This window comes from Coccidioides immitis, assembly GCF_000149335.2.
Source record: "Coccidioides immitis RS genomic scaffold supercont3.5, whole genome shotgun sequence".
Lineage (NCBI taxonomy): Eukaryota > Fungi > Ascomycota > Eurotiomycetes > Onygenales > Onygenaceae > Coccidioides > Coccidioides immitis.
The window spans coordinates 1,888,099-1,902,224 of NW_004504307.1; the positions used below are offsets into that span (position 1 = coordinate 1,888,099).

The window sequence follows — 14,126 nt, forward strand, 5'->3', positions numbered from 1 at the left end:
CACGCTCCAAATTCATGTGGGAGATTTGATCAATTATATATTAAAAAGGGTGACCCAAAACCAAGAGATGCTGTTGCGATTCGATGGTTGCTCTTCTAAAAGAACCAAGTATTAAGAATCGGCACCCAGCGACATTGGATCCACTGTGTCGAAGGAAAGCATGCCATGGAAATCAACGCCATTATCTGAAGCTCCTTGATCATGGAGGCCTTGCAATGTTAAGGCGAAAGTGGTATCATCCATTGGGGGTGAGGGCATCGAGACATTTAGGTTCTGCTTGGAATACATCTCGCTCAGGAGGAGACCGTCGTCAGGCAGCGAAGATGCTGGGTCATTTGAAACGGGAAACATTTCAGCGGGAGAACTACGTTGCGTAGTGGTAAGTGGTGGTGACTGGTCTGCTATGCTAGGTTCGGCCTGACTAACGTGAGACAGTGGAGATGCTGAGTGTGCAATGACATTGCCATGGTCGACCATCGACGAAGGTGACAAGAACGGGACATTGTATGGCGCGCCCAAGTGAGTCGTCTGTGGCTGGTCGGGGGGAGCCGTGGTCGCAAAAAGAGATGGGCTTGCGAATTCTGGAGGAGAAGCCGTCGCTGCAGACATGGGGTAATTGTGGAAATCGAGATTGTAGCCAGCAGAAGTGTCAACCTGTAACGCACCTGCAACCCCATTCACCGGGATATGCGTCTGGGGTACAGGAGCAAAGATATTCGGATTGGGTTGGAATTGCGTCGACGGGTTCTGAACGTGGAAGGATGGCATGGGCGTTTGCATCGCGGAGAAATCAACTGGAACGGGCACGGAACGACTGCGCTGGCGTTTATGGCCACGCGGTGGATGTAGCCCCATACCAAAATGATTTTCCTGGTAGATCGCGGACTGGCGACGGGCCATTTGGTTTGGCTGTGAAGCTGGGCGATGGATGATGTGCGGAGACACCGGAGCCGACGCGAAACCGGTAAAGCCATAGTGGATATGACGATTCTGAAAGGATTCCAAGGATACTAGCTTCGCCAATTGAACGCTGAGGACCTTTGGGTGACCGCCTCCAAGATGGTGAACAAGAGATTTGGTGGCCTGCTGATCTTCTGTGAAGTCACCACACTGATAGAAGCCACCGGAGTTGGACGAATCCATGTAGAAATTTGGAGGACGATTTAGTTCGATGACAATTCCACCAAACTTTGGAGGGGTAGCATCACCGGTTGGACCGGGTTCCGCAGGTTCCAAGGCGATATTCTTGATATATGAAAACGGATACTCGATCTTGTATCCTGCAGAGTCATTGTTGATATAGTATGTCATACAAGACTTGTCCGGTGAATAAAAGATGACCAAGTCCATCGTGTTTTGGCCAACACGTCTCCACGTTCCAACTCTCAGGGAGCGACAGGAGAAGTGGGATATCACTGGCGACAGGAAAGAGTTGGTTAGAACTGACGGTGACCAACAGCTGTCCGCGGGATAAAACGGGAACATACCGATTTTGCTGGACGAGGTCGGTGCATTGAGCATCGGGTCACCAGAACCATAGCCCCGATTGAACAAATTACGGGATTTGGAAGGGTCCCAGTGCAAGGCCAAGTACTGGCGCATCGATTCGGGCACGGAATCACAATCTTCGCCCGTCTCAATTCCTCTTTTCGCAATCATCTTGATCTTGGCTCGTCTGTGAGAGAAAGTTTTAGGGGTTAGCCAAGTACTCCTCACAAAGATCAGATGCTAAAAACCCAATCCTTCCAACACGTACCGATTCTGGAACCAGATCTGAACCGAGCGTTCAGTCATGTTGATCTCCTCCGCGATTCTCTCGCGCACTGCGGCAGTTGGCGTGGGGTTCTTGTTGAATTCCATCTCCAAAGTCACAAGCTGGTCTTGAGTGGCACGTTGACGCTTATGGTTCTTTTGCTGCTGAGTGAGCGTGCTTTTTCGCGGAGGACGTCGTGAAGTACGTTGTTGCTGCTGCTGTTGTTGTTGTTGGACAGAGGTAGCAGGGCCTGGCGCACCGGAATTCGTCGGCGCATTGGCCATCGCGGGAGCAACGGGCGGTGCAGGGGCGCCCGAAGGAGCAGATATGCTCTGAGACTCCGGCTTCAGTGACATGCTGGTGGAGTATCTTAATCTCCTCAGTGAAGATTTAAGGTGATCGCAAGAGGATACGGGAAAGGAGGTTCGGGTAGGTGTGTGTGTGTGTGCGTGTATGTTTGTGTGGTCAGTCGATGAGGGCACTTGAGAAAAGAAAAGAAAAGAATGTATTTGGTCGCGAGCCAGTCGACAAGCAGCGATGAATCGTCAGATCGTAGAAACTCGAGGCATCAAGCTCGAGGATGGTCTCTTGTTTTGCTGAAGAGAGCGGACGGGGGTAACAATAAGGGTTTGAAACGAACGTAGGCGTCGAGAGCCGGTGGGATATGCGGAAGATGATGGTGGTCTTGCGACGCTTCAACCGCAGTTCAAAACGTAGGGACGTTTGGAAAGTGGCGTATTCCCGGATGAATCAACGCTGGGGCATCCCAGGACCAGGGTGGATGACGGTGCGAAAGGTCCAGAAGAAGAAAAGAATCAAGAAACGACAGGAGTCGCTGGACCAAGGCAGCGACAGGGAACAGTATCAAGCCGGTAAGGCGAGGTTTGGTGGTCAGTCAGTCGGGAGGGTTCTCCAAAGAACGTCGTCGTCGATTGCCACGAAGAGTGATGGACTGAGGGCCAAGAAAAAGAATGGGATGGACAGCTAGGAAAGGAAAAGCGTATCTGGTATCACGAAGGAGTGTGGAGTGGAAGCCGTGAAGGAGTGAACGGACAATCCTGATAAGAGAGATAACTCTTGTTGAAAAGGAGAGGGGGAACCAAGAAAGAAAAAAATAAAAAATAAAAAGAGGATGAAAATGAATGTGAAAGGAGAGTAAGAAGGTGATGTGGCAGAGAGGGGAAAAGGAGGGTGTGGGGGGAAAAAGAATAAAGAGTGCCTGAGACCAAAGAGAAAAAAGATTGTTGAGAAAGAGAAGAAAGAGAGCGAAGAGAGAGAGACAGAGAGAGAGAGAGAGAGAGAGAGAGAGAGAGAGAGAGAGAGACAGAGAGACAGAGAGAGCAACGCTGCAGCGAGACTGAGCGTCACGGCGAAACAGCCCAGCCAAGCCCGGATGAGGTCAAGCCAAACACCGCCCAGGGGACCGTCCTAATACCCCGCTAGGCCTGTTTCGGTATCCTTCCAGACCCTGCCGTCAGACGTGGTACATTCCTTTACACTGCAGAGTGTAAGACACACCAGGTCACTCCTCCTCCTACCCTAGCGTAATTATCCCGGGTGCATCTGCCGTACGGGTGGTGTTTTGTGACGCTGCCAGCACAGCCAGACCTTACCCAATCCAGAACTAGCGCCGTCAGGTACCCTTCCCGAACCGGCTTAGCGGATGCTCACTCCCAACGGTGCGCTTTCTGATTGGAATATCTGCAGCGCCCGATTAAGTTTAGCTTCCGCCTAAGCGAATAGTTCGCGCGTGCTGATTGGCTGCGTGCCTGGCCATTTTCGGTTGCTCAGCGGACCCGATCCGGACTAGCGGCGCCACAAGCATGCGCTTTCCAAGTTTGTTTGCGTGCGTGCATCATGATGACTAATCACACTGCCTAAACAACCACTAGAAGGGGAAGGAGAGAACTATAGGAAAAATTGGGGGAAGGAGGGGCAGCACTGGATGTCTCTCTCGCTCGCCTTCACTCTCTCTCTCTCTCTCTCTCTCCATCCTTGCTCCTCAACCTCGCCTTTCAACCTTCATGCAGACGATCAGACAATGTGGTCTCACCGACTTCATCCAGGACGACGTCACCAGACCGTTGCTCGTCCAGAAACAGCCAAGTACCATGCCGCCATGAGTGCGGAGACATGCTCCGTTTGAGGCCCCTCCCCGCCAAGAGCGATACCCAGAGAGTCTTGCCAGCTATCGCGGCCTGAGCATCGACCGTCAATGCCAAAACAGACGAGGGAATGGGCGAAGCAGTCATGGGGTTGCACCGTTGCAGCAACTCGACTCCTGCAGGCGATGGTTCACGCCCCGTTTGCCACTCCTGGCGTCCAAATCCGGTCCGCCCTGTACCCACATGGGGATGTTTGAAACTCACCCTGGCAAAGGCCATATCCCAGACCCCGTGTCCTGTACCGACAGATCTGGAAACATCGTCTCCCCGCTTGACCCGAGGAATGATCGCTGCTGGGAGCTGGGTTTGACATTTTCCTCTCTCCTTCCCACACATATGCGGCTGTGGAGTACTCCGTACAACCTCCCGAATTCTCGGATATTTAAGAAGCTTCTCCGTCCGTAGCACAAAGCTCCTATTGATCTGCCTTAAGATAATGGATGAAGAAGACAAAAACTGACACCGCATATGCAGGGGTGCGTTTGTCTATTCATAGCGCTCAGATGAGAAGCAAACACCCCATCCATTGATTCAATTCGCGCCATGGAAACAGGTACATACAAGCCCTGCGTACCATGCGATTCTTCCCCCCTCTCTTCTCTGACATGCAGCTCATACCATGCTTCACGCGCCCCATTTGGTATGATGAAAGACTTTTGGGCCTGCACCGGTTCGGTTGCATTGCGCGTGCGAAACTGGTAGAGATTTTGATCACAAGGCCACCAGATGCGAGGGGGTCCATTTCAAAAAAATGCCAATCTTCTGAGGGAACCGTTCTTCACTCAAAGCTAAACCCGGTTCTGGTGGCTCTCTAATCTAGAAATATTGAAATGAAGCTTCCAGCATCGTTCGCAGGGATAATGAGACATTTGCTCTCCCCGCGGCTAAAAGGCCAAAGATTTTCTACCCAAAACTTCCTCATATTCTTTTGCGACACCCCCGCTCTCTTCTTTGGAATTCGAGCTATATTCAATGATCCGCCGAAGTCTCGCTTCCGATAAACAGTTCCACGCATGTTGACTGCGAACGACAAGTGGCCGTTTTCTGTTGTGATGCAGGGGGGAAGGTAGCCATCCATTCCCCGCATACAATTAGGAAAATGCTACCCATGACGAGAGCGAAAGGTGCGTATATAATTGCTATCGAAAAGCTTTTTCCTTCCTCCGTCTCTCTATTTGCAGACTTGAGGGTCCGTGTCACGCGGCTACGAAAGCTTTTCTTGAAACCTTTCAAAGCTCCGTCAATCTTGGTGTTTTCGACTCGATAGTTTATTACTTGAAACAAAGATATATTGCAGCACAATCGCAGAGCAAGCCTGTCGATAGCAAGGCGTAATATTAACTACCCTTACGGAGTACTCCGTAGGTGGTTCCCTTAAAACTGGGGGGAAGGGATTCGAGGAAAATTATTCCATTCTCGCACTGGCGATGTATATCCACGGTGATATATGCACCGAAAGTAGTCGGTGATTGGCTAACTTTCGAAATTGCAGACTGGATCTCGAAGCTTCCAGCCTTCGATTAACAAAACCGTGCTGAGTCCTGGCCAAGCACCCGAATTATAACATACCTTGGCTAAACTTCCTCAAAGGCGGACACGTCTTTCCCCACGTTTCTCGCTCGGGACAATCTTGCCTATTATTACAAGGGGGTCATGAAATATAACGGAAAAGAAACTTCAGGCACAACACATAGCCCGAGTCGTCGTGTTGCCTGCAGCATTCCTGTTCGTCTCGTATATGCAGGGGATGCCGCGAAAGGCGCTGGAAGTTTTCTTGAGAGAGATCTCAAACCACCTCCGCATCGACATGCGAGAGACGTTTCTATGAAGAATCGTCCCAACTCTGAGAAAAGGGCGAGGCTTGCACACGTCTTTCACCTTGGCTAACCCGGAAATTATGCGGGAAGACGCGTTGGCTTGCCATCCGTCCAACTCCGGAGAGGGCCGCTATAGTGTACTATTATTAGAAGCAACACTTTTGGGAACCATCTCCTCTTTTCGTGTTTTTCGTGGCTCCCGCTCCGAGTTAGAGCGTATTCCTGTTGCCGATTTAGAGCACGTCCCCATGTCCATGTTTCTCTGTAGCGTAGTCTCATGACTCCAAGCGAAACCCGCCAAATGAAGGTAAATCGGCTCCACAAGGCTGAGAAACAGAATAAAAAGCAAATGTCGCACACCAAAAGGGGTGCGGAAAGGAGTGAAAGCATGAGCTGGCGAGGTGGTACAAGACAAGCCCTCGCGATGTTCCAGAAAAAATCCTACCAACCTCGAAATCGCGACGAGAGCCCGAGACTAGTGAGTTAGCCAACCCGTTTTCCTACATATGTGTTATGAGAACTGTCTCTCCACTTCCTATGTAATGCTTGGATCTCTTTAGCTGATGGTCAATGCGAAGAGGAAAAAAACAATTTCACGATATGCCGTCGCCGTGTCGATCAACGCTCATGCGCTTTAACTTCCTTTCCATGACATAGTCCCGGCGCGTTTTCCGTCTCCATGACAAGGACTGACTCAAACTGGCCGCAAAATCAAGTCAGACCAAAGTTCAAAATGCCACTCCGTCAATAGATAACTGCTCCCCCCAAACAAGTTGCCTTTTCCAAACAATCAATGAAGCACTTCCCGAGTCCTCCTTCAGCTTTTGGGCCAATTTCAGGGTTTGTTCAAGTCTGAGCATAGATTGGCGAAAGAAATATCGAGCGGCTATCGCGGATTAGCCCCGTGGCCCTTATCGTCGCACAAGAGCAGTATTCGATGGCTCAAGGAGGTAATTACACGCGGACTACTCCCTACTCCGTATATCAACTCAAATGTAGCCATCTTTAACGAACACGATTTGACCCCTATCAGCCTCTAAGAACTGATTCGCTTGCCAGCCTTAGCCACGGCCCATCAGCAGTCGGTTCCCGAAGCAGGTCCACGCGGGTACTCAAGCAGTTCTGCAAGGGCAATCACCCGCATGCAGCGTGTTAGCACGCTTGCATGCATGCATGCCTGCATCACAAATGTATCCCAACATCCGGCTGATGAAACTCCTCGCTCAATCTCATGGCGTGATCTTGCAAGTGAGTCAGTCCTCTGTCCTCTGTGCGGAGTAAGACAATGTAATTCGCCACGCATACCATCCCATCGCAGGAATTTCTAGATTTTCCACCTTTCAAAGAGAGGGACCCGAGTCAAGCGAAATTGAAACCGTTTCACCCCAGCAACCCTGGAAATAGACTATGTACCCCGGCCCGGGGCCCCTGGTCAACCACTTACCTAATAATTTTGGGGATGTTGGCTGTCTTCATCGTCATCTGACTAGTCAACTAACGAAGAGAGAAGTTGGAAATGCGAATCATCTTTGCCCTTAATAGTCGTCAAGGGGCATCGTATATCGCTTTGCGGCGAGACGTACTGTACATACGTATGTACACTGGATGGAAAAGTCCGCTGGGAAATCGGCTTCGTTTCCCCGAACAGAATAAGTAAAAAAAAAAATCTTGACCTTACCTCTGGCCGCGAGTCGAGCTGACAATGACGGCGAAATTACCCATGCTCTCTCGTCTCACACTTAAGACACTCAGCTATTAAGTACGTGGTAGCAAGGGGGCCGAGAAAGTCCGTGCTCAAGGAAAGCTTCTCCATACGGAGTACTTCATTCTCGAAGGTTGCTGCTAAATCTTGAAAGAGTGAGAAAAAGAGCCCTATTTAAATTAGGCACTCTGAAATATTTCTGAAACATACGCCATTATCAGGGATGCTTGGGTTGTGCTTAACTAAATAGACCTGGGATGGATAGCTTCCAAAAAGGCCAAAAGGCGGACAACCCACTCACCGCACCGGACACTCCGATGCCTGACCAATTCGTCTCCCATCCGGTTCAACAACATCATCGACAGTATCATCATCTCTCCCCAACCGGATGTATAACACATATTACATAAGAAAGCACAGTTGTTTCACCCTATCTACCTACTCTTCTGCCTATGGAATCATCGCATAAACAGCAGGAAATCATCGAATTGGCGACGATGCATCCAAAAAACGTAAAGGGAATCCAAGGACCAAAAAAAGAAAAAAAAAGTTAATATTTCAACCAATCAACGAAACAGGGATATCATAAAACAATACCATCTATATACAGGGGAGAGTGGAACCTTGGGGGGATGTGAAGATACATGTCGGTTTAGGGCCCTGGTGAAAGAGGGTCTAAGGCCTGCATGAATGGCGGACCCTATAACAGAAACATGTAAGACACCGGCGTCAGATTTGGAATGTCAGGTGATGCATCTTCAGGGATACCTGTTGGGGGGGGGAAGGGAAAGGACTTTTTCTCCCAAGAGTTTCCGAGCTCTCACCATGTTGACTCTTGAAGGACTGGAGAGCTGAAAGGGGTGTTTAAGTGAGGATATAGAAATTGGGGGGGTGAGGGGGGGTGAGGGGGAGAAATAGAGTGAGAGAAATAGAGTGAGAGAAATATGTGCAAATTGGGGGCACGATAAGGAGGGTGAGTAATATATACAATCTCGGTTGTATGAGAACAGAGCATGAAAGCCATCAAAGGTCATGCAACACATTCAGCGTTGACCGTAGACAAGAGAAACTTTACCGAAAAAAAAAGATACGCAAGAGTTGGGAGAACGAGGAGCTCGCCTTCAAGGGAGAGGCGCCCGAAAAGAGGATACACAGCAGCTCCACAGAGAAGTCGCTGAGATGTAGGAGATCATCTTAGATCCGGTCCCTTCCGGATCGCTCCAAACCCCTTACTAAATAATTCATTAATGTCCAACGACCGACGTGGTCCAGCCGAGCTTCCGCGGCGTTCTCCATCGCCGAGATCTATATCCTCCATCTGGTCACCGGAACGGCGAGCTCCGGAGGCCGTGGCCGCTCCCTTGCCAATGAGAACCTCCTCCTCATTATTCCGTCGATCGAGCAATTCTTGAACCTGTAATTCTCTCGCCGCTTCAATCGCAGCTTCGCGCTCCAGCTCAGCGCTAGTTTTCTTGGTTCCACGATCCCATCCTTGCTGCAGTTCCATGGCGGCGGCTTCCTCGAAGCGTTTCCGGATTTCAAGATCCTGCTCGTATTCCTGGAAGATATCAATGTCTGTCGGGAAGAGGGTGGCTCGCACCGTGCTGACGGCAACTTCAAACAGGATTACAGCGACGATAGAGAGGAGGAGCGTCGTCCACCAAAGAAGATCCCGCCCGGTGCGAATGAGGAAATTGTCGCGGACGTTGTAGATCTCGTCGATCTCGTAGCGTTCTGATAGGATGACGTTCCACAGCCACCAACCACCGATAGAAAGCACGGTGGAAATCACAGCCATCACGGAATGGTTGTGGATCTCAAGCACCTGGAGCTTCACCGATATGATAACCACGGCAGCCGAGTACGTAAGCAAACCCATGGCGAATACGCCGTTGTCATTGGTGATGGGGGCTGTACCCCACAGCCCATACATAACAAAGTAGACAATCATCGCTTCGCAGGTTCCCATAAATGCCCATCCAAGATACAACTTGATATTGAAACCCTTGCGCAGTTGGCCCTTTGTGTACAGCTCGGGAACTGCAAGCAGAGTCGAAGCAGCGAGGTCTTTTTCGAAAATTCCGAGAAAGATGACCGGTAGAGATGTGAAGAGAGTATTAAACATACTCAAAGCCCAAGGCTCATACAAGCTAGTCCCGGTATAACCATTCCAACGCTGATAAAGAGCCTGCGTCAGATAGAATAAAGTTTCCTTCCAGAATGTACCCAAGGTATATTTGCAGACGCGGACATAATTCCACCGACCGTGAACAAGTAGTAACTTGAGTAGGAATCTAAACTGAGCAATCGAGTAATCTGAGATTCGAGCGGCTTGGAGCCCTTCTTTTCCAGTTATTCCAATACCAACGTGGGCTTCCTGAATCATCGCAATATCGTTTGCACCATCCCCGATCGCTAGGGTGATAGATTTGTTTACCCGTTTTCGGATTGCTTTGACGAGGAATGCTTTTTGTTTCGGGCTTGCACGACAGCATATCACAGAGTCGGCAAGGATGGCGAGGTCGAAGAAAAGAGATTGAAGGACCGGATCTGCTTCAATAACAGAAAGCGTCTGACCGTCCACAACAACAACTGAATGAGCCACGTTGCCAAGTTGTATATCAGATGCTGTGGAGGTTATGATTTGCTCGACATTCCCAGCTTCATGATCGATGGTTATAACAGACGAATAATCCTTTACCAGGCGACAAGAATGTCCAATGTTGAGAGCGGTCTCTCTCTTGTCGCCAGTGAGCATCCATAACTTGATATTAGCCCGTCTCAATTTGTCAATAGCTTCTGGCACACCCTTTTGGAGCTTATCCTCAATGGCAGTTGCACCCAGAAGTTCAAACTGATCTTCAATTTGCTCTGCTACTTCTTCAATCCTCTCCTGGCGATTGAACAAGCTAGTTATGGCGTCATGGTACTGCGTTTTCCATTCTTTGTATTCGGCTTCAGTGATATATCGGTATCCATAAAGGAGTGTTCGCAGGCCCTCCGTCGCAAAATCGTTCAAATGTTGGAAACATCTTTCGAAAACTTGGGCTTCGTTGACAACAAGAGCCTCTTCAACTAGGTCTTCGCCATCATCGGTTTGAAATGAAAGCCGACCATCAGAATAGGCAAGAGAACCTCGACCACCGAACTGGGCAGACGGGCGCGGGCTGTAATGCTCATTTCCATCGACTCGAAGATCCATTCCGCCGTCAGTCTCACGGTCTCGTAACCACACGTCAATACTATCCCGAAGGGCGGAGCGTGGCATCCCAGACACGCTCGATCTCCGCCCGCCAACAAAGCTGGGACGCCTAATACTCAGACTGGATCGTTTGATGTCCTTCCTGGCTTGATGTTCACTGTTACGTCTCATCACCTCCCTAGCTTCCATACTCTTCCTCACACTCGCTCGCCTCTCGATCTCAGTGACCTTTTCTTCCGCCAAACCAGAGCGTTTGAGTCGCTTCATTAGAATTGAATCTGCACCTTTACAGAAGATACAAATTCGTTGATCCGGTAGACGTATCACAATCGACATTCGTTTCCGGCTGCTTGAAAATTCGATGACATCCAAAACTTCGTAAACTTCATCAACATAATCCTCATCGGAACCAACAGACTGTTTCCGTATGGTTATACTATTTGGCTGTCTTTCTACAACCACATACCCAAGCTCCTTAGCAGCAAGGACCAATGCAACTTCGTCTGGCGAGGCGGCCTGAAACGAGATGTCTCCATCTTCAGTCTCCTCCGGAAGACAAGTGTGGCACAGGGCCATGGCCAGAATGAATAGTTTTGTTTTTTTCGCGAACAATGTGTGGGGTTTCTGCTCCATATAGCGCATCATTTCAGTTGTTCGTCCACCGTGGTATTGCCTATTCCGCCTATTTGACTTCCATCGTGAAGGTGAGGTGCCGGCCCGGTCTTTACTGTTTGAGACATTGGAAGGCCTGGACAATCGGGACATTCTTGTTGCCTCATCCGCGACAGACTTTCTGCCGGCTACTTTCTTGCCCTTTCTCTTCTTATGCAGAAGCATTTTGCCTTCCGCATCTTCGTTTAAATCAGTGTCGTGAAGCCAGGCTGTCCCGGCTACGCTCATTTTGCGGAAGCGCATGGAGTTGTTTGTTAATGTGCCCGTTTTATCGGAGAATATGTAACTGCAATCCTTATCATCAGCATTTTCTGTTGTAAAGTACGTGATTGACTACTGCTCACCTAACTTGACCGAGTTCCTCATTGATGGTGGAGGTTCTCGCTTCCAGAGGAGTATTCGAATCCTCGTCGTACATGTCAATATCGTTTAGTAAAAACATTTGGGCAACTTTGACGATTTCGAGACTGACGTAGAGGGAGATCGGAATCATGGTGTTAAACATAATGATAAACGAAGTAAAGATTGGACCATAAGAAACTTTGGCCTCCTCAAGATACCAGGACATGCTCTCAAAATCGTGAGACCAGAAGCGATAAGCAATCGTACAGGCAGAAGCTAGGACAACAACGAAGAGGACAATCACCGCTACAACTCTGTTCACCACAGCTTGAAGAGCAGGTGCTTTTATTCGCGGGTTTTTGTTGGCGTTCATTCGAATCTTGCACTCTTCTCCGGTATAGATGACCAGACCAATCGCTTCATGTGTATTGCGAAGAACACTCCCACGATAGATAACTTCATTGTTGGTCAAGGGCAGTTTCTCTGCCCCGACCGCGACGTTACCGTCGAATTTATAGAGGTCAATATTCGGATCTTCCACGGCGAAGTGGATAGACTTATTTGAGATGATGTCTTCAATGGTGGCACAAGTCTTTGCAACAGGAATACTCGGCTTTTTGCTTTTCAAATTTGTTTCGCCATCAAGCGCCATAGTTTCGATGTAGGCGATTCCATTGGGTTCTTCAGCGTGCAGAAGTGCTATATCAGCAGGGGCAGGCTGATCGCGATCCAGCCGAATGACATCGCCCACTTGGATGTCGATCCACTTTGTCGGTGTCCAGGCTTCTGGTCTTTCCACCTTTGGTTCAGATCTATTTAGTGGGGTTTCCGGTGCATCTTCGTCCGGATTACCGGGGCGGAGAACCCAAGCAATCCGATTGTTCTCCTCCTTATCCAGTCTATAACGACGAAAATCATCAAATCCCTCCTTGCCCATAGAAATTCCAACAAAAATCATTAATGGAACGAATGTGGTAAAAGTACCAGTCGTACTTAGACCGGGTATCATTTGTAAAACAGCAACAATGAGGAAATAGAAATTCGCAAGTTTTGAGAATTGGGCGATGAGCTGTTTGGGAAAGAAGCTCCATAAACTATATCGGCTTGACCGAATGTAGTTGCTTATATAGTGCTTCCCAGTTCGCTCATCAATGAGGGGCTCGGTCCGGTGGACATCCAGGTCGATATGCCTCCCATCTTGACTTGGTGGAATTGGCTTGATTCGAAGGACATGCTTTTGAAATGCGGTACCAAATGATTCCAACCATACCATGATCCAATCGACGAATCTCCATTTCATCGCCCATTGGTCGACGGAGCCAGGTAAGCGGGATGTACGGACTTTTTTGAGCGTGTCCGCTTCCTCTGAGGCAGATGCAGAATCATCTTCCCTGCTACTGGATGATACTCGCGCAACTTCAATAACTCCATTCTTGTTGGACGAGCCGCTGTGCGACCGCGTATGTTTGGCCGTAACACTTCCGTCGATGGCAATATGTCCTGGATTAGTAGACGTATCTCTTACCGGCGAAGTACCCTGTTGGAGATTCCGATTGAAGAGCGAACGTCGGAGTGAATATCCTCGGCTACGAGACGTTGGAGATGTCACGGCAGGTGAGGAAGGAGAGCCGCCAGGGCCAGGGGAGACGCGGGGGGGGTTCTCAGCGCTTCTAGGAGACAATCGAGCGGGATGGGACGAAAGCGGTATGTTTTCCGTCCCAACGGTAAGCCCAGAAGCGGCAATGCGGCTGCCGCGACTAGTAGGACGGTCTGCCAACTCCCCGAGAGTATCGTGGCCGGAATCAGCTTCAGAGGTACGCTCTATATCCGTGGAGAATCGAACACGCTGCGAGGGTCTGCGGAAAGTTGTGGCTTCTATATCTGAAGCCCTCCTAGTCTGCTCTGCAGCAGAACTTTGCGAATCGGTAGGTTCCACTGGGCCCTCTCGAGCATCCTCGGGAGCACTATATGCCCCTAAATCTTGCAATAATATCTGCTCCTCCTGTGTATCACTATTCCTTTCGTCGCCGCTTGTTGAATTTCTCAGAGGCGATCTGGAAGATTGGCGGCTCGGTAATCCCGGTGCAAGTCTACCATCGTGCCTTTGGTCATCATCTGCAGCCATGGCAATGGCTAAATCTCAGTAGTCTTGTTTTTATCCGAACAACGGCAGTGAGCTTGTTGGAGAGAAGCTCCCGCAATATTTAACAAGCCTAATCCCCGTCGTCTGGCGCGTTCCCTTTTTCCTCCAAAGCCAGCCGGGTAATTTTCGTCGTAGCGAGTGTGGTGGCGGCGAACTGGGGGCGTCACGGCCTGACTTTGGTAGTTCGACAATTAACGCTGACTCGACGGGATCGAGAACAGGGATTCATCGTCAATCCGGCAAAACGGGTAGCCACTCCGTCGAGCTGACTCGCAAAGGTCTCTTCAACGTCGAGCGACGTCGGCCAACTTGGGGATTAGATTCGCTGTG

At 49.7% G+C, this 14,126-nt stretch overlaps 5 protein-coding genes across 5 annotated transcripts; 1 reads left to right on the forward strand and 4 right to left on the reverse strand.

Moving 5' to 3' along the window:
- Positions 1-111: 111 nt before the first annotated feature.
- Positions 112-2,109, reverse strand: CIMG_09071 (homeobox domain-containing protein; the record flags this gene model as incomplete). The annotated part of the gene is made up of 3 exons (XM_001239449.1): positions 112-1,415; positions 1,488-1,675; positions 1,757-2,109. The coding sequence occupies 3 exons, from the start codon at positions 2,107-2,109 to the stop codon at positions 112-114; spliced, it is 1,845 nt and encodes a 614-aa protein (XP_001239450.1).
- An 86-nt stretch (positions 2,110-2,195) lies between these two features.
- On the forward strand, positions 2,196-2,953 carry CIMG_12275 (uncharacterized protein). The gene has a single exon (XM_012358321.1). It carries the CDS (start codon positions 2,418-2,420, stop codon positions 2,739-2,741), a length of 324 nt encoding a protein of 107 aa, XP_012213744.1. The 5' UTR covers positions 2,196-2,417; the 3' UTR covers positions 2,742-2,953.
- An 815-nt stretch (positions 2,954-3,768) lies between these two features.
- On the reverse strand, positions 3,769-4,254 carry CIMG_09072 (uncharacterized protein; the record flags this gene model as incomplete). Its single annotated transcript, XM_001239450.2, has 1 exon — positions 3,769-4,254. The coding sequence occupies one exon, from the start codon at positions 4,252-4,254 to the stop codon at positions 3,769-3,771; it is 486 nt and encodes a 161-aa protein (XP_001239451.2).
- A 1,001-nt stretch (positions 4,255-5,255) lies between these two features.
- On the reverse strand, positions 5,256-6,385 carry CIMG_13573 (uncharacterized protein; the record flags this gene model as incomplete). Its single annotated transcript, XM_001239451.2, has 6 exons — positions 5,256-5,395; positions 5,488-5,552; positions 5,714-5,865; positions 5,905-6,061; positions 6,181-6,210; positions 6,333-6,385. The coding sequence occupies 6 exons, from the start codon at positions 6,383-6,385 to the stop codon at positions 5,256-5,258; spliced, it is 597 nt and encodes a 198-aa protein (XP_001239452.2).
- Positions 6,386-7,973: 1,588 nt separating this feature from the next.
- On the reverse strand, positions 7,974-14,009 carry CIMG_09074 (phospholipid-translocating P-type ATPase, flippase). The gene is made up of 2 exons (XM_001239452.2): positions 11,656-14,009; positions 7,974-11,597 (listed from the first exon to the last, which is right to left on the reverse strand). Exons 1-2 carry the CDS (start codon positions 13,776-13,778, stop codon positions 8,627-8,629), a joined length of 5,094 nt encoding a protein of 1,697 aa, XP_001239453.1. The 5' UTR covers positions 13,779-14,009; the 3' UTR covers positions 7,974-8,626.
- Positions 14,010-14,126: the final 117 nt, after the last annotated feature.